The sequence below is a fragment of the Scyliorhinus torazame genome, chromosome 9 (assembly GCF_047496885.1).
Source record: "Scyliorhinus torazame isolate Kashiwa2021f chromosome 9, sScyTor2.1, whole genome shotgun sequence".
Lineage (NCBI taxonomy): Eukaryota > Metazoa > Chordata > Chondrichthyes > Carcharhiniformes > Scyliorhinidae > Scyliorhinus > Scyliorhinus torazame.
In genome coordinates this window covers 180057891-180078008 of record NC_092715.1, presented here as the reverse complement: position 1 = coordinate 180078008, position 20118 = coordinate 180057891, and the positions used below count along the sequence as shown (strand labels likewise).

Here is a 20118-nt window from a genome sequence, read left to right as displayed (position 1 = left end):
AGACACGGGGAGAATGTGCAAACTCCATAAGGATAGTGACCCGGGGCCAGGATCGAACCCGGGTCCTCGGCGCTGTGAGGCAACAGTGCTGACTACTGTGCCACCATGCCGCCACCTTCAGTCATCTTAAGACATTATTTTTGCTCCAAATCCCTGATAACTGGACAGTAATTGGTTCTGTGGAAGCCTGCCTCTTTGCAGCTCCCATCCTGGCCAGCCTTTCTCCTGGCAGAGTTAGAGGTGTTCACTCCCTGGTGTCTTTCTTCAACTGCAATATATCCAGCTAAAACTAAAACTAAAAAGCTTTTCTACCTTCTAAGGCCTCCGGTTGCTAAGCAATCACTCCTAGTTTATTTACTCTTCCTGCCGTATCCCTCTCTAAGCACAATAGAATCACAGTTGGAACTTAACCAACCTCCACACATACAAAACCTTTGTCCAGAATTAATCGAACTAATGGTTTTACCTTTCCAGGTGCACAAACATTAAATTAAACCCACTTAAAACTGTACCTTATTTCTAATGTTTACCAATACAAATATAAATCCCTTAAAACTACCTTTGTTTTCCTAACACTGTGACAAGTAAATTATTGAGTGTATTTAAGTAGTTTTTTTCCCTCTCTTATAGGTTCTCTCACCATCTTGCCTGGTCAAGCAGCTACGTTCTTCAATTTCTGGCTATCACCGTCAGTACCGTACAGTTCGGTGATCCATATTTAAGACCCCACAAAGAGTACATTGTGATTTTATTGTCCTCAGTACCTCTCCAAAGCGGTTTTCAACATGGAGAAGTATTTATTTATCAGCTCAGGGAGTCAGTAGGCGTAATCAGCTGGAAGTTTCTTTGTCAGCGTTGACTTGCTGCCATGAGACTTCATGGGGTTTGGAGTCAATGCTGAGAAATCTCAGGGTAACTCCCTCCCAATGGCACACCACTGTAATGCCACCACTTATCAACTGTCCCATTGGACTGGACATATAGGAATGGTTGTGGAGGAGTCTGGTACATTGGCTGTAAGGTATGATTCTGTGAATATATATGACTATGTCAGGCTATTGCTTGACTTGTCTGTGGGACAACTCTCCCAATTTTGGCACAAGTCCCCAGGTGTTAGTGAGGAGGGCTTTGCAGGCTCAGCAGGATTTAGTGTGCCATATCATATCCAGTGCCTAGCTTGATGCTCAGTGAATTGTCCTGTTTTATTCTTATTTGATTTTTCCATAGTAGTTTGATATATTTGAATGGCTTGCTAGGCAATTTCAGAGGACAGCTAAGATATAACCACATTGCTGTGAATCTGAAGGAAGGCCAGACTAGATAATGGACACTGGTGAAGCCAGATGGTAGATCCAGTTACTACATCAACACCAATGCTCGGCCTGGTTCTTGTTCCCTCCTATGATAGCAGTAAACATTAATCAAAGAAAATTGTTGCCCGGATTCCATGACCTGCGCCCCAAAGACGCTTTCAAGCTACCTCACCACTACGTCGAGCTTTGTTTTGCACTATAGTAGATACAAAAAAGAGGTCTGATGGAGTGCATGGCCTTTTCTTGTTCCTTGCTGCCTTGGCTTCCCAGGGAAGTGGGACAAGCTAAGTATCTATTTCAGGAAGCCAGTACAGTCTTGACAGGCAAAGTAGCCTCCCTCTGTGCTGTACCTAATTTATGATTCTTTGCATAATTTAATTATGTCTGCACAAAGAAGATGGATATGAAAATACGTAGTCAAAAACATGAACAAAACGTGCAAGGAAATATTGCACAGGATACAGAACTTAATAGTGCAGTGAGCTGGCAAAATATGCTTTTGATTCTGTGAACCATATTCATGTTCAGTCTAATTTAATGGATGAATGACAAAAGAAAAATGGGGGAAAAAAGGAAATTGTGGAAATTTTAAAAAAATGCTAAATGCTGGAAAGCACAGTACATCAGTCTGTATCTGTAAAGAGAAAAGACAGGTTAAGACATTTTGGATTTCATTTCATTGACAGAAGACTGAAAGAGAAGCAGGCCTCATAGTAAAGTTAATTAAAAACAGAAAAGGGAAGTAAGAAGAGAGAGAGAATCAACAGACATGCCAATGAAGAAAAGAAAAAAGGCACGAGAAAAGAGAAAAAAAAAATGATGAAAATGTACTCTTTCTGCAAACTGAAATAATCCAATGTTAAAAGAAACTAACCAGTCTTGCCTGTATTCCTACTGGGCACAAATCCACAATGCAAAACATCTCCTAATAAAAGACACATTGTCAGTGAATTGGCAGCTTCACTCACAAAGGCTATGAAAATGTCTGATGTGGAAAAAGGAAATCTAACACTATTGTCCAAAAATTATTCTTCTGAGGGTAAAGCAGATGGGGTAGATTTTGCAAATTAACACCCAGAACTTCATGTGATGGCAGCACGTACTGAAAATTCAGATTCCCGTGAATTAAGATGAATGCTTGGAAATTGTACGAATCGCATACATCTCCATACTCCAATTTTCAATACGATTGGTCGTTGATCTAAATCCTGTGCAAGGAGCCTCCCTCTAGACAAATTTGGGGCAAACACTGTTGCACCCATTTTTTAGGTGTAAAAAGGCCATACTGACAACACATTTAGCAGTGAACCGTACCCACTATACAAATCCATTCTGATCACTGTTAACTGCATCCTGCTCATTCTTTTAGTCTATGGGTAGACACCTGAAATAAGCATTGAGCTCCTTGAACATATTGTCACTTCTATTTTACAAAACAAACTCTTTCTTTATTGAAAAGTACATTGTGACTTTGACAAGTATGGCCAGTTAAGCTTGGATCACATAATAGGTAGGATTCTCTGTTTGGGAGATAATGGCCGAAATTCTCCGCCTTGTGTGACTGGGAGCAGAGTTACCAAAAGGTGGAGAACCCAGTGGCGTGAGAAAACATGTTCCATCCCGACTGGCATCGGGATTAAGGTTTGCACCTCACGCCAGTGAGAGGATGCAAATGATATTCACTTAGCGGGCCAGACCCATATTCTATGGGCCCATGTGATTGTCCAGTGCTCTGGGCTGGGAGTCACGTGGGTGAGAATCATTACTGGTCCTGACAAGGGTGGCCCTGACACGGTGGACCTCGTGTTGGCCAAAGGGGTAACACGTCAAAATAGTTGCCCCAAAGTCCATCAGAGGGCCATATGTCTCCCCACATGCAAGACCTGCCCATCCCACCACCACCAGACCCCGCCACCAGAGACCCCCTAAGTAAAGAGATCCCCACAGAGACTCCCCAAATAAACAGACCGCCACAGTGATCCCCTAAATAAGGAGACACCCCTCCCCCCAAAGAGAGCCCAGCAACGTGAACTCTGTCAGGAAGTCCCCCATGGAAAGCGACCCCTGACAGGAAGCTCCCTCAGAAGGGAGATCCCTGACAGAGTTAACTGCTCTCAATTTCTAGCTGACCACTTAAGAATTACTCAACCATGAGGGGAGGTGATTGGGAAGCACTTAATTCTGTTTGAAGTGGTCCAGGAGCTGTCAATCAAAGCTTTAATGCTTATATGTATTGCAGTTAGAGTTCTTCAGAGTTACTCAACTCAGAGTTACTCAATCTTTCTTACCGTAAAGGGATATGAATGGAGCAATGCTGACAGCTGGGATCAGAGGAAGCTGTGAATCACAGCCTAGTAAAATCAATATCAAAGAGAAATCAATGAATGGCTTACATATCAAAGATCGGAGGGGGGTTAAACTCAGCTGACTCATTTTCTCTTTCCAGGAATTGACAAGAGATGCTTCCTATGTCTGAGCCAGCAGGTATATTGCCCAGGTGAGTGTCAAAACAGTGATTTCTTTTCACTGCCTCTGTCTGGACTGCTCTCTAGCTTCCAGACAAGGGGTCGCACTTCTGGGGAGCTTCTGGCAGGGGTCTCTTTTCTGAAGGGTCTTCCGCACAGGTATATCTTTTCTGAGGGGTCTTCCGTACAGGTGTATTTCTTCTGGGGGCTTCCTGACAGGGGTCTCTCTTCTGGGGGCTTCCTGACAGGGGGCTCTTTTCTGGAGGGTCTATGGAGGGCGAGGTCTCCTTGATTAGAGGGTCTCGGGGACCCAGAAAATCTGAGGGGTTGGGAGACTGAATTGTGATTTGTTGGGGGAGGTGGGGGTGGTGGTCAGGCACGGGACCTTAGTATCGGGCCACCCAATCCAAATTGCAGCCCGATAGCGGGATTCCCTTGGGAATCCCTCACAATTTGCGTGGCTAAGGATTGGGAATCATTTTCTAACTCCCAGCGTGAGCACAAATCAGGTGAAATTCAGCTCCAATGAGATAACATAGACTGCGATTCTCTGGAAAGATTTCGAAGTGTTATGGTGAGTGGGAATTGCCGCGAGCTTCCCGGCGCTCGGCTCAGCGAGGCCAGCAATGCTATTCAACATCAATTGGTCCACTAAACGAGATCTCACGGGCTTCTCGCCACAAATGAAGGCTCACCTGCCGATTTGCTGGCACCGCGCTCACCAGCCCCCCACTAACAAGGTTGAGCAGCACTTAAGATGCACTTGCTCAGTCAACCCCAGCCAGCTCGCAACAATGGCACCGACAGACTAGCCCGAAGATTCGGGGACACTGATCTGGTGAGACTGCTGGACACCGTGGAGGCCAGGAAGGATGTCCTGTTCTTCCATGGGTCCAGGATGGTCAGCCATATGGCAGTCAGTGCTGCCTGGGACGAGGTGGCGGCGGCAGTGAGCTCGGAGAGTGTGGCCAGGAGGACTATCCTTCAGTGTAGGAAGAAGGTCAATGACCTATACCGGGAAGCACGAGCAAGTAGATACCAAGGCCCACCTCCCCGCCCCCCGAGATCGTTCCACTCCCAAGGGAGCATCCACCCCCACAACTCTTCAAGCGACCCCCAACCAACCCTCCACCCCATTCCCCTTCAAGTTCCCTCTCCCCCTCCTCCCCACTACTATGAACTACGTATGTGGTTAATGATGCCTTTTCTGTATGTCCTTAGGAAAAGCTCTCCCATAAACGCCAGGAGAGGGCCCAGACTGGCAGAGGGTTGCCGGACATCAGAATCCTCACCACCTTCGAGGAGCAGGCCCTGGGGGTGACCGTTGTGGCCAAGGACAAGGCGGTCTCCAAAGAGGCGGCTGGTGGACAACGCAGAGGTGAGCAACCACCGGGCTCCACTTGGGGGACCTGTCAAACGTGAGTTGTTATTGCCTTACTGATTGACTGACCCATCCCTCCCACTGGCCACATGCTCATTCTCCTACAGGTCCTCCAGCCGACCGCACTGGCCCATGCCGGATGGCACCACCTCCAGTCTCCCAGGAGGCCACCTCGGAGGAGAGCTTCGAGCATGCCATCGTAATAGTCGCGGCACAGTTGTCACCCCCACCCTCCACCAGTGCAGATACACGCACCTCGGTGGGACATGTTAGTGGTCAGGCTTTTGGGGCACAATCTGGTGAGCACCATTCTGCTGATGATATACATCAGGTGGAGGCAGGAACCCCCAGGCGAGACAGCAGTCAGAGGGCTACTGGATCCCAGGACCCAGCTCGGCCCCAACCTGATGCTGAGCCTGTGGAACAGGGTTATCTGGAGTTGATGGAGATGTTAGGGGCCAACCTGGATGTTCAGAGGGAGATGTCAGCGACACTCCAGTAGATCCATAGCCGCATGGAGGAGTCCCAGAGGCTACAGGCGCAGGGGATGTCACGGGCAATGCGTGGCACCGAGGCCAACACTGCTCGGGTGGTGACCGCAGTGGAGAGCCTGGTGCACGACGTCGGCACCATGAGTGGAGATGTCCAAGGCACCGTACAGTCGGTGACGGCCATGGATGAGAGTCTCGACAGAGTGCCCGCCTCGCTGGGGAATGTCACCCAGTACCAGGCTGACCATGATGAGGTTATGCGGGACATGTTCCGCTCTTAGATGATAATGGCGAGGTGCAGCGGAGCCTGTCCCAGTCACAGGTGGGCATTGCCGAGGCATTGCAGAGCATGTCCCAGTCACTGAAGAGCATCGCCGAAGGCGTCAACACGATTGTGCGGACCATGGGGCCTGCCAAGACTGGCAGAGCCAGATGATGCAGCTGAGGCTCAAACCAGCGGCTCCATCGTCCCGGGGCCCTATGGGCACCGAGCATGAAGAGTGGGCTGAGTGTCAACCCATGGAGTGGGGATGGTGGTCATCAGCTCCCCGCGTTCCACCCCTCTGATGAGGCCGCGTCTTGCAGTCAGCAGGGTGGCACAGCTGTGCATGTGCCATTGACAAGTGAGCTGGGACCCTCTAGCCTCAGAGCCCCCAGAGGACACCCTCAAAGGCATCGAAGACCACAGGACAAGGTAAGGAGCTGGCTGCCTCCACCTCTGATGTGCATCCTGGGGTGACACCTAGACATACCGGTCAATCACATTGAGGATCACTGAGGGCTCTTGGGGAGGGGGGACGGGATCGAAGGTCGGGAGGGGGAATAGATAGGTTAGGGGTAGGTGAGCGGCACCATCGTGAGAGTGGGGAATTCCATTGCACCTTAAACACCCTTGTGCACAACCAGAATGATGACCCTATCACTTTCTTACGCAACAGGGGCCAACCTCCGAAATCTTGGCCCATCTCGCCAGGAATCTCCCCCTCTTGCCACCCCCGGCAGGTGATGGGTGTGAGCAAACACTCAGCAGACAGGCAGGGGTCAGACTATGGCATAGAACGAGGAGCACCGGTGCTCAGTTCTCTGCCCTCGGCAGTGACCCTCTGAGGGTGCCGACACAAACCCTGCGCCCTGGAGTGATGTGCCATATACCATGGGAGGGTGGGGTGGGAATTGGAAGTGCGGGGGACGGACCAGGCCACACCTTAAGTGATTCGGGTGAGTATGAGGGCCTCCTGGCTCTCCGGACCCTTGCCACTCCCAGAGTCCTGCAGCCTCCGGCTGGTCTCCAGTTTCCTTCCCAGCCTCGTCCTCCAGCCCCTGCTGGTCCAGCACCACCTCACACATCCTCGTCCTCCTCCTCGGTGGCCACATGTTCCTCATCACCAACCTGCAGCATGTCGCCCGCTGCTGTGCAAGGTTGTGGAGGACACCGCTGACCACCGCAAAGCTGGCGACCCTCCAGGCGGTGTACTGGAGTGCACCACCGGAGCGGTCGAGGTATTGGAACCACATCTTGAGGAATCCGATGCAGCGCTCAATCACAGCCTGGGTGGCTGCACGGGCCTCGTTGTACCGGGTCTCTGCTTCAGTCACTGGACTTCGGTCTGGATCTCAGCAGGTGTCCCTTCACCCTCATGAACAAGCCACCCATCCTGGGGTGCCCCTCGAAGAGGCCAGGGATGACAGACTTCCCCAGGATGTAGCTGTCATAGACACTCCCCGGGAAGCGTGCACACATGTGCATTATCTTCATCTGGTGGTCGCACAGGAACTGTATGTTCAGGGAGTGGAACCCCTTTCGGTTAACATAGGGCACCCCAGATGGCCTGGTGAGCGCAGGGCAACATGCGTGGCATCTATTACCCTCTGGACCTGGGGCATCCCGGTGATGGTGGAGAAACCTGCAGCCCAGGCATCTTGTTAGGCTTGGTCCATGTCAAAGATGTGGGGGAATGGTAGTGCAGTGGTTAACACTGCTGCCTCACAATGTCGAGGACACGGGTTCGATCCTGGCCCCGGGTCACTGTCACTGTGGAATTTGCACATTCTCCCCATGTCTGCGTGGGTCTCATCCCCACAACCCAAAAAGATGTGTAGGGTAGATGAATGTGCCACGCCACATTGTCCCTTAATTGGGAAATAAAGAATTGGGTACTCTAAATTTATTTATTTTTAATTAAAAAAAAGATTATGTAGTTTTCCGCCCGGGCAAACGGGGCATTTGTGACCTGTCAGATGAACCCGTGGACTGTGGCCTACGAGATACCACACAGGTTCCCGCTCGAGCCTTGGAATGATCCTGAGGCGTGGTGTCCTTGACGGCCACCAGGAACATGTGTTCACCTCCTCCATTTGGTGCCAAGTTCGCCAGGAAATGGCACAGGTGCCGCACAGTCTCCTTGTTGAGGTGGAGCCTCCTACATCACGCGTTGTCCGTCATCTGTTCAAATGACCAGCGACATCTGTCCACCCTGGGCCGTTGCGGGACTCCCCCTCTGGGTCCCTCCCTGGCCTGATGGACAGCCGGATTCTCAGGGTATGGATGGGGACTGGCACATGGTCCACCCCCTTGAGCATCTGCTGACGCTATTGCTGCCGCTGTCCCCAGCGACTGGCCGTCCGGCCTAGCAACAGCACCACGAGGGCAATTTCAGCTTCCAATATCCTTTCCATAGCATTCAATATTTGTAAGGAATTGGGAGAGCCTGTTAGAGTGACAAACAGTGGTGGCTCCCAGACCTGCTAATCATCTATTGATTCCCCCCTCCACCTTCCAACCCGGAACACCCTGCCGACGTAATACCAGCCGCACACCAGACCCCCTCACCACACACCGCTCCCCACACCAGACCTCAGACTCTGTACCCCAGACACGCGCTCATAATGTCACCTAGATCGGGTGCTGGTCCCCTACCCATGGCACTCACTCACCCTCTAGCCGTGGACATGTCCCAGGAGCTGTGTCCCATCCCCTGGGAGTTCGGATGTTGGCTGCTGCGTGTGTGGTGTTGCATCTCGCAGCACTCAGTAGAGTGAACAGTCAGGGGCCTTTAAGGAGCACCAATGGGGTGCATTTAAAAGACATACCGCAGCAATGGCGGTCTGAATCAGACCACCCAATCCGGAGGGGGACAACCAAGTCATTCCCCACCACTTCCCCCACTCCCCGGCAGATACGCCACCAGAAAGCCCGACAGTTTCATTGTTTCTTTTAGCCTCCCGCTTCCCCTCCGCAGCCACGGCTCCCAGACCCCATTTGTAAATACTTGCAGTAATTCACACCCATGTGACTTATATTTGAGAGGGGCACAGCATTGCGGAAGGGTGGAGCATTCTGTGTCCAACGTGCTGAGTAGATTTAAATGCATGCAAATGCCAGTTTTTCATGCCCTCGCTGGCCTGGGGCGCAAACCTCATTTTTGCTGCCAGGGAGGGACCGGAGCATCGCGCTGGAATCCTCGCTGGGCACAAACCTCGATTTGCGCATGATGCACGATTATTTGCCTGATCGTGATTCGTGTTCCCAGCGTTGCGAGGCACAGAATTCAGCCCAACATCTCAAGTCCAGGTGAAACTCCTTCATTGTGCTTTCCTTTCTCAGAAAGTCACAGCATGAAAGAGGCCATTCAGCCCATCAAGTCTGTGTTGCTATTCATTCTAATGATATTCATTCTGATAACAAAATAGCTATTCATTCAAATACCACTTTCCAGCTCTGAAAAAAAACTATTATGAAAGCAGGGAAGTTATTCGATAATTGGGTTTTCCTTGATACTATTTATCTATTTTTAAATTTCAATTGATTTTACCAAACATTCTGCAGGAGGTTCATATATTTGAATGTTGAGTGAGGATGGGATTGGCCCCACGATATAACGACAACATTGTTGAATGGTTCACCTCCATTCATGGGCTGGACAGGCCAACAGTATGAAAAGCTGCCCTTTGCGACTGAGGGGAAAAATATATCCTGCAGCATCCAGCAGTCATCTACTTTTTCTTTTGACCATGTACTGCCTCCAGTAATGCAATGGAAAATCACCTCTTGAGGCGATACTCTTATGCTGCCAGATACACTGGCACTGCTTTGATCATCATATATGCTGCACCTATGCCAAGCTCCACTGCCAGATTTAATATCAACAGTCTGGATTGTCCATGATGACTGCACTGTAATACAGGCTTAGGCCGATCATGATCTCTCCTATGTTTATATTGCATAAACCAATTATCTTTATTCTGGCAGGGTATCATAGTAAGTTGTTATTGGGTTCTCACTACCACAAAACCCCTAGTGGAAGGAAACATTCTTTAGGCAAGATTTTCCTGATATGCTCCCATAGAAATAAGCTTCTGTTTTCACTTCAGCCCCAACGGCATGACAGCCGTTGATCTGGACTGGATTCAAGAGACTTCCAGCTTTCTGAAAGGACTAAAAGGGCAGAGCTGGCCCACTCAAAGCAGAATTAATACAGCATCATTGCTAGTTGTGGGTTCATTTGAATGGAATCCAATATGGAACAGAATCTAGACTATCAAGTTTCATTTACTTGCAGTACGTGTCAAAACATTACTTCTTTCTGGGTCTATCAGTGCAAAAAGAATCCCTGTTCTGTTAATTTTAATGAGTTTTAGTCCATCTCTGCCTCGTTGAAAAACTCTCTTTATTTCAGCTAATCAAGCTATATATGAATTTGTACTACTTTCAGGTCTCTAAATTATTGTGTAGGATGGCTGACATTGTTCGTGTCCAAATGTGAATATTGGAGTGTGTCATGATATCCATATTAACATATCATGGTGCAATCACACACACACACACTGATGGACAGGTAGATGGACCAACCAACACACACACAACATCACAGCCAATCACCAGTGAGAGCACACGCACTATAAAACAGGGAACACCACAGTTCCCGCTCATTCTAACAGGAGATAGCTCAGAGCACAGAGCTCACAGCTTGCCACTCAGACATACACCATGTGCTGAGTGCCTCACTAAGATAGTGCTAGGGCTGGGTCCACAGGTTAGCTGGTGAAGTACGAATTCACGTTAATAGATATTATTGTACAGAATAATAAAACAGAGTTGTACCATCTACAACCATGTTGGTTCGTTTGTGTATTGGAACACCCAACACGACAGAGTGGTGGTCAAGCAACAGATATGTTTTATTTCCTGGTGTGTGTCAATCTTTCAAATTTGACTGTCAAGGGCAGAAAAAATCTTCACATTCATTCAACTGATCCAAATTCACGTTTATGCTGTATGAACAGATTCCTATCAATCCATCAATGGTTTCACAAGTTTGTTCAGATTGTTATTATTCCAATCCTGCCAATAAACAATTAAGAATCAAATCATATGCTCTCCCAGGGCTCAGTTGTTAGAGACAGTCGGCTGTATCATGGAGACCAGATAGTCTTGAGACAAAAACCCATTCTGTGTTGTGTGAGTTGATCTGACTGGATATTTTAGTTCTGTAATACAATTGACCTCTGTGTTCAATAGCTAGTGAGCATGTATCTCTCTAATGAGCATATACTTCTTGGCTGACATTCAACAACCCTTTGCTGGAAAATTAATGTTTGTGGATTCAAATAAGGGTAGAATTGGGATGGATTGCAAAGTTTAGGATATGTTTTATCAACTCCCTTGTCAACAGTTATTGTTTAACCTCATACAGATAAAGGGGCTCCAGAGGATATGGAACCAAAACCCTACAATAATTGATACTTGGCACTGCAGTTAGCACTGCTGTCTCACAGCACCAGGGACCTGGTTTCCATTCCGACCTGTGTGGAGCTTGTACGTTCTCCCCTTGTCTGCGTGGGATTCCCAGGGGTGTTCCGGTTTCCTCCCACAGCCCAATGATATGCAGGTTAGGTTCTTGGCCATGCTAAATAGCCCCTTAGTGTCTAAAGATGCACAAGTTAGGTTACGGTGAGAGGGCAAGGGAGTGGGCCTGGGTGGGGTGCTCATTCAGAGGGTCAGTGCAGACTCGATGGGCTGAATGGTCTCCTTCTGCACTGTAGGGATTCTATGATTAAGGAGAAGAGGCATGTTACATAGAATCAGGATTTACAGGATTTTTGGAGTAAAACTATCATTTTTGGCTATTACTCCTCTGAATCTGAGAGCAACTTTAGGATTTATCACAAACATAGATTAACACAAAAATCCTGAAGTTGAAGTCTGCCACCCCAACTAAGCCAGCCCCAATTGACTTGGTGAGAATTTTCCCTTTTCTGTTCTCACATTGTCATTAGAAACCTCATAAAATGCCACGCCTTGTTAAATGAAGGAGGTTAAATGTTTTTTTAACTGCAACATAAGCAATAACTACGAAACAACCGGTCTGATCCTGAAAGATACTGGGTGGGTGAGTGGGGTGGTGGGGGGGGGGATTTTCCACATATGGTTCTTGGTAGAGGCCCACCATTGGCCGGCGACAGGATCTTCTGGTTACGCTGCTATCAATGGCATTTCCCATTGAAACCATCCTCTTCCCCCTCCACCCTGCCATATGCCGTTGGTGGCACAGGATGATCCCACTTGCAAGAAAGGCCAGAAATTCCCCCCTGATTATATTTGTGGAACTGTATTAACTGTAAACATAAAATCATTTATGAAATCATAAAATCTACTATGATTCATGACCAGATATTTAAAAATTAATTACATTTTGGAAAGCTGTTCCATGATATTTCTGCTTCTAGCTTCCCCATCAAATGTCCCAATCTTTACTTTCCTCTCTGTAACATTTTTAAACAGTCATTTGATTTTGAGAACTTTTGTTTCCTGGTTGACGCTCAGTGAGAATTCTTCCATGCGATTGCCTACTTGGACAGCTTCATGACATCACAGCAGAATGATTCTGGGATCCCATTAAAAACACAAGAATCAGTGGCAGATCTTGAGAGTTAGAGCTCTTGCCGGAGACCGCAAGATTTCTCAGCAAGGCTTCCTTCCAAGGTCAGCAGTGTGTCCTTGCTTCATTTTTACCCCAAAATCTGGGTCAATAAAAAAAGACTGATTGATCATTATATTTGTTTGCCATATTTGACCCTCCAGCTCTTTTATAATCTGCGTCTTGTCCAAGTTCCATTCTAATGAAGTATTAAAAATGAGCAAAATATTTTTATTTTCCACTGTTATTTTGCATGAATATAGCAAAGAAAACTTAAAGGATTTGCAATTGGAAGTTGATTATAAAAATAAATTATTCATAATAGTGGCAAGAATTTATGGTTTGATATCACATCACTGATATTTCACAAAGGTTTCAATAAGTTCTTCTCAGTTTAAATTATTGCCTAGTCCAATGTTATAATTTTAACTTAACCAACAACAGATTAAACCGACTTGTGACAGGAGATACCTCTCAGAGCATTCCTCTGAGTAATTCATACTGAAGTATTTTGTTGACAAAACACTGTCTCAGAAGACTGCCCAAAGCAAATAGAACAACAAAATGATGGATTTTTATTATACTTGGCAGACTTTGTTTTCATTTTTAGAACAGATATCTTTCAGGTCTGTGTATTCTTTCACTTACCGATGCACCGAGAACCATCTGTAGAGGTTACATAGCCACGGGGACAGGCACAGTAATAGCTGCCAACAGTGTTAGTGCACTCGCCTCCATCACAGGCACCAAAGATGGTTCCACACTCATCAATATCTGGAAAATAGGCAAAAAAAAAGGAAAATATTGAGAAGGTAACTTAAAATTATAACCAGATGGATCTGTTTCTATGATAAATGGATTTGCTACATTTGCAAATATTTAACTGATTAGTTAGGTAGCAACCATTTCAATAATTCCCCTCAGGTGAAGTATCACTGTTGTCAGCAGAGCTGTTTGTCAACAGTGTCACTCACATTTTAGTCTGGACCTTGAGCTTCCATATTATTGCCTCTGGTCACCAGTACTTCTCCAGGGCCTGCAAGGAAACCCTTGGCAACACATGCCACAGACTCCCATCCTTCCCTGATGTGAAACCTGCCCAAACTCCCTTCCATACTCGCTAGCCTTAGTCAGCAAACATTTGTTTTGGTGCTGGCTGGCAGTGTCTGCACCTCTGAGATTTTGCTCCCACTTACCATCAGCAGTCGCTGTTATGGATTCATGCAGCATAGATGGAGGCCATTCTACCCCTCAGGTCTGTGCCACTCTTTAGTAGAGCTATCCAATTAGAGTGGGCGGGCCAAAAGTAAGGTCTTGTAGCTGGCCACCCACGCCTCCTGCACCCCCGCATCGCAATTCAGCCCCCCACCCCTGGATTTTCCAGGTCCCCTCCCCTCATCCAGTATAGGGTGACCCAACCCGCTCCTCCCACAACACAGAGGCCCCCCTGAATAAAGTGACCCCACAGAAACTCCCTAAATAAGGACAAAAATCCACAGACCGGCCAGAAAAGTGACCCCTGTCAGGAAGCCCCCTAGAAAAGAGATCTGTGTCTTAATGAGCCATTTACATCCTCCTGCTGGTGTGGAGCGCAAACCTCGATCCCAACGCTAGCAAGGGGGGGGGACAGAGCATTGGAAACAGATTAGCCCCATTTTCTTCACAACCGCTCGATTCTCCACCTCACTGGGAACTCCGCTATCAGCGGCATGAGACGGAGAATCTTACCCACTGTTATCAATTAGAACACTCAAACTATTGTCCAGACTAATACAGCTTACTCATCACAGACCTCAGAATGAATTATCTCCTGCCTAATCTCTCTGATTCAGTATTTCACCAAGCTTCTCAAGGAGGCTTTCAGAATTCAGTTCAGTTCAGAGAAATTAACTGCCCTTTCCCAATATTTGGCTGTCTGCATGATATACTTCACCCACCTTGACCCAGAGTCACAACACAAGTGAATTACTAATAATTCTTATAACGGTTTTCAGATCTTTGGCCGTAGTCTGTTCCAATGATCTACAGCACCAGATTTGCAAGTAAAAACACAACAGCTGTTTATTGATAACAAGAAGAGAGTTAAAAAATGCAATAATTAAACTGGAGTAACAGCCTGCTAATTTATTACTGTCGCCTTTGATCATCCCACCCTGTACCAAAATACACACAGACAGATGCACAGAGAGGAAGGGAAGGGGTAAAATGAATAATAGGAGATTATTGTTGGTATTGCTGTTTTAAAGTTTTTGTAGTCCGCTATCTTCTCAGGACATGGAGTATTGAAAACCACCAGTTGGATTGGATCATCTGGTACGTGCTTTCAGGCAGAACTCGCAATTATAGCCTCACTGAGTTAAGATTAGAGTTCTCCAATTATCAGATTTTAAAAGGAGGTTTTCAAATACCTGGGCCTGCCTGCAGCTGGTGTTGGTCTGAATCTTCCTGCTAGTTTAACTGGCTGTGAAGAGATAGAGAAAAGCCTTTTTCTTCAGGACCTTATGAGTGGTCATCATGAGAGAGAGAGAGAAAGAGAAATGAGAAATGTGGCTCTCCAGCCTCTAAATCTAAAGTAAACTTCACTCTACAAAATGGAGCCTGTCTTGAGTTTGGCAGAACATTCTGGGACACCAGTACCAATCATCATTGACAGGCATTCAAGTCTCGGGAAATCAAAGTAGCCGATTAGCTGCTAGCCAAGTCCATCAAAATATATAATCACTAGACTCGACCAAATAGCACTAGTCCTGCGGTATCCTGATATCAGATCAAATAACACCTCTGCCTGGGGAGGTTTCAGTAATCATCCAGAAACAAAAGTTATAACAGCCAAGATAACAGAAAATAAAGGGAATACACAAAGGGAAATCAGATTTAAATAGGAGGATCCTTATATAGACTCCCAGCATTATTTTTATTCATTTCATGGCGACGTAGCCCACATTCTTCTATCAGGTTCTCAGTAACTTTTCTCTGCATTATAAGAACAGCAGATGAATCAGACCAAATTAAAATCAAACTTTCTGTTTCCTGGAGAGTAACAGTGATTGATGGGCCATCATGTATATGAGATAACGATTTTTCCATCCTTTTTAAGCTGAAAGTTGGACAGAACTGGGTGGTGGGAGCACTGGGGTTGTGGTCACCCTATAAGGTCATCACCTTATACACAAAAAACTTGGCATTAAAGTATAGAAGGTTTTTTTTGCCAAAACACATAGGAAATGAAGTGAAAGTTTATTATTGCAATTATCCTGGTGCATTTGTAGTGAGAATGTTGAACTGGACCACAACGTTCCAACTTGGTGCAGAGCTGGATGCCCCACAAAGTACAGAGAATTCCCTATGGGACACTGAGTCCACACCAGCAGAGGTTGCCAGTCCAGGAGGGATCAAGGAAATTGGCCGGCCCTTTGATCCTACTTTGGGACATGAAGTGATGCCCTAAGAAGACTGGGAACGGAGCCTTAAGCCCAGAGTGTGGGCTTAACAGAGGGAAAGGTAGAGCCTGAAGCATGAGCTGAAAAAGAGGTGGAGCCATAACAGTAGTTACAAGAAGAAGCAGATGCCCGGGACTTGAGAGTTGCCATGTGGGAAGAACCAAGGCCATAAATAAGGTAGACTGAAGCCTCTGACGGTGGCTAGGACACCGGGAAGGGAAATTAGGGATTGAATACTGCAAAGGCTATGGACCCTGACAATATTCCGGCAATGACACTGAAGACCCGTGTTCCAGAACTTGCCACATCCCTAGCCAAGTTGTTCCTGTACAGCTACAACACTGGCATCTACCTGGCAAAGTGGAAAATTGCCCAGGTGTGTCCTGTACACCAGGAACAGGACAAATCCAACCCAGCCATTTGCCGCACTATCAGTCTACTCTCCATCATCAGCAAAGTGATGGAAGGAATCATCAACAGTGCTATCAAGTGGCACTTATTCAGCAATAATCTACCCATGGACGCTCGGTTTGAGTTCCATCAGGGTCTCTCAGCTCCTGACCTCATTACAGCCGTGGTTCAAACATGGACAAAAGAGCTAAATGCCAGAGGTGGGAGTGATTGCCCTTGACATCAAGGCAGCATTTGACCGAGTATGGAATCAAGGAGTCCTAGCAAAACTGGAATCAATGGGAATCAGGCGGAAAAGTCTCTGCTGGTTGGAGTCTGACCTGGCACAAAGGAAGATGTTTGTGGTGGTTGGAAGTCATTCATCTCAGCTCCAGGATATCACTGCAGGAGTATTTTAGGGTAGTGTCGTAGGCCCAACTATCTTCTGATACTTCATCAATGACCTCCTTTCTATCATAAGGTCAGAAGTGGGGATGTTTGCAGATGACTGCACAATGTTCAGCACCATTTGCGACTCCTCTGATAATGAAGCAATCCATGTCCAAATGCAGCAGGACCGGGACAATATCCAAGCTTGAGCTGACAATGGCAAGTTACATTCGCGCCATACAAATGCTGGGCAATGACCATCTCCTACAAGGGAGTATCTAACCATCACCCCATGACATTCAATGGCATTACCATCGCTGAATCCCCCACAATCAACATCCTGGGGGTTACCATTGATCAGAAAATTAACTGGACTAGCCATGTTAATACTGCGGCTACCAGAGACGGTCAAAGGCTAGGAATCCTACGGTGAGTAACTCACCTCCTGACCCTCCATCTACAAGGCACAATGTCAGGAGTGTAATGGAACACTCTCCACTTACCTGGATGAGTGCAGCTCCAACAACAGAAGAAGCTCGATACCATCCAGGACAAAGCAGCCTGCTTAAATTCTTCCTCTTCCACAAACATTCAATCGTTCGAACATTCAACCGACGAACTGTGGCAGCCACGTGTGCCATCTACAAGATGCACTGCAGTAACTCACCAAGGCTCCTGAGACAACACCTTCCAAACCCACAACCACTACCATCTAGTAGGACAAGAGCAGTAGATACCTGGGAGCCCCACCTCATGGAGGTTCCCCTCCAAGGCACTCACAACCCCGACTTGGAAATATATCACCGATCCTTCACTGCCGTTGGGTCAAAATCCTGGAACTCCCTCCCTCACAGCTCAGTGGGCGTACCTACACCTCAGGTATTGCAATGGTTCAAGAAGGCAACTCACCACCACCACCTTCGGAAGGGAAACCAGGGATGGGAATAAAGTTTGGCCTAACCAGCGATGCCCACATCCCATAAATGAATTTTTTTTTAAAGGCAGACCGCCTGGACACCCCCAAGTCTGAGACGTCACAAAAAGAGGAAGCTTCTCTTAAAGTCTCTATAACCAGGTAACCTGGCTCACATAGTCATGGGGAATTAGTAAAGGGAGCTCCAATAACTGAACTCTGCTACCCGGCTGTTTGGAAATCTGGAATTAAGCTGTCAACGGCAATCCTGGTGGATCTAGAGTATTGGCAGCGGAGGTCAATTGTACAATAGTTCATTTTCTGAGTTAAGCTTTTCCATCAATGTTTATAAGGATTAGTTGCCAGTGGAATAAAGGACTCCTGTTTTACAACCTTTGTGCAGTCTGTGTGCTTGCATCTCAAATAACAGACTATTCATCAATTTACTACACGTGGAAAATAATCCATATCTTCACACCCTTTCTTTAAGTGTTATGTCAGACTTTAATTCTTCTCTTTGGTAAAGCACAATTTATATTACATGGCAGTAACCGCCTAAAGGCAATGAGCAGGCAGTCATGTTTGAAAAGATCTAAGGCAGATGCTGGGGAAAGAAAACAAGTTGGATGGAGAAGGCCTTAAAAACCATAAAGTGAGGGTAAGTGTTTGCCTCCTTCACTGCAGGATGTTGAAAATAGATATGTTTGGAACCTGCCTGCAAAAAGTTGAAGTAAAAAAATATGGAACAAGTCTCCATGTTAACTCTTCTGTTAATATCCTATTGTATATGCCAAATAAAACAGTGTGCTAACTTGGCAGCTGTGATTCATGACAGTCATCACACAGTTGAATTTTGTGGTAATGTCTAAATAGAGGAGCGCTTGAGCAATGGTTCAGAGGTGCCAAGAAGGGTAACATAAATTTCATGAAGAAGGCCAGTGTGAGTATAGTCCAAGGAGCCCGTTAATTAATTGAATCAGATTTGGACTTCAATCATTAATTGTAATATTTAACAACTAAATGATCAGTGGCATTTTTCATGAAACTGTGAAGTGTAGTTCAACCAATTATTTTTTTTCCAACATAAGGAGAATCTCTTGCAAAACTGGTGTATTGCTGCAGTTCACATCCATCTAACATGTTCACTAATTATTAATAACAGTAATTGACCAATTACCATCGAATCACATTAACCCTTGCTTTGATAATGAAGAATTCACTAACATAAAAAACCTTATTTTAATATCATTAAATGTCTGGCAATGGATTTTAATAGTGACAGCTTGGCTGCTGGCACTGAGCCATATGGTTGTGAATTCAATGCTTACTCCAGGATTTGAGCGGAGTGTCCAGCTGGCATTTCAGCTACTGGGCTGTACTCTCAGGGTTCTTGGATTCTGGATGAGATGTTCATTTGAGTTCCTTTCTGTCTGTTCAGGTGGATGTAAATGATCCTGGCTGGATTCTCCATTCCTGAGACTAAGTGTTGACGTCAGGACAGGATTCGTGGACTTTCACGACAGCAAAACTGGTGCAGAACCTGGACCGATTCAGCGACCGTGGAGGGGCTAGCACTGACGCCACGTGGTACACAATCGATCCCAATGAGAAACGGTGCAGGATTCGCCGGGTCTGTGATTGACACCCAGGAGGCTTATAAGCTGCAGCCGCACATACACATTACAATCCCCACGCACACTCAACCCAGCCAACAAGATGGCACTGGTTATGCAGGAGCACGCCCATATAGCTGATGGATCGGCTGGGACAGAGGGCACCTAGTGGGGTGCCCTAGGGAGTCACCCATATAATCTGTGGCCCTACGTTCACAGTGGGCAGTCAGTGACGTGCACAGCTGCATGGCTGCCTTGCTGGCTGCGGCAATGGTGTTAAGTGCCTGTCCATCCCAACCCCACAGCGCACCTCCTGACCATCGTCCGCTACTACCCCCGGCCCTGGCAGTAGCCCCCAGATCAGCGGCACAACTGTCAGCAAACTATAGCGATGTTGGACACTTTCCGTACCTCCTCCCTCTCCCTCAGCAGCCACGACGCTGGTTTCACGATTTTTAAAAGCACAAGTGAACTGCGCCGTCGGGAACTTGGCCAATCAGAGGCGGAGAATCGCGAAGACCCCGGAGAATACGGAGTCAGGCCCACTAATGGTATGCAAACGGTGTTTACTGTACGTGCGTTCATTGACACCACTGTCAAGGTGATGGAGAATTGCGATTTGGCGTCAAATCGGCGCCCACCACGATTTTGGAGTTGGAACCTCACCTCCGCCCAATCACGTTTCCCAATTTTGGCGTCAGCCAACGGAGAATCCCGCCTCCTTTCTACTCTTTTGAGGTGAACAGGGAATTCTTCTTTGTCTCTGCATTCCACCACCACCCAAAACAATTATCTGTTCACTTTT

At 46.9% G+C, this 20118-nt stretch overlaps 1 protein-coding gene across 1 annotated transcript in view; it reads right to left on the bottom strand.

Moving 5' to 3' along the window:
• The window catches only part of LOC140429611 (fibrillin-2-like), a 496823-nt gene that overhangs the window by 241649 nt on the left and 235056 nt on the right, over nucleotides 1-20118 (bottom strand). The window contains exon 8 of the mRNA XM_072516854.1: nucleotides 13216-13341. Coding sequence (XP_072372955.1) covers nucleotides 13216-13341 — 126 coding nt within the window. The remainder of the gene's footprint in view (nucleotides 1-13215; nucleotides 13342-20118) is intronic.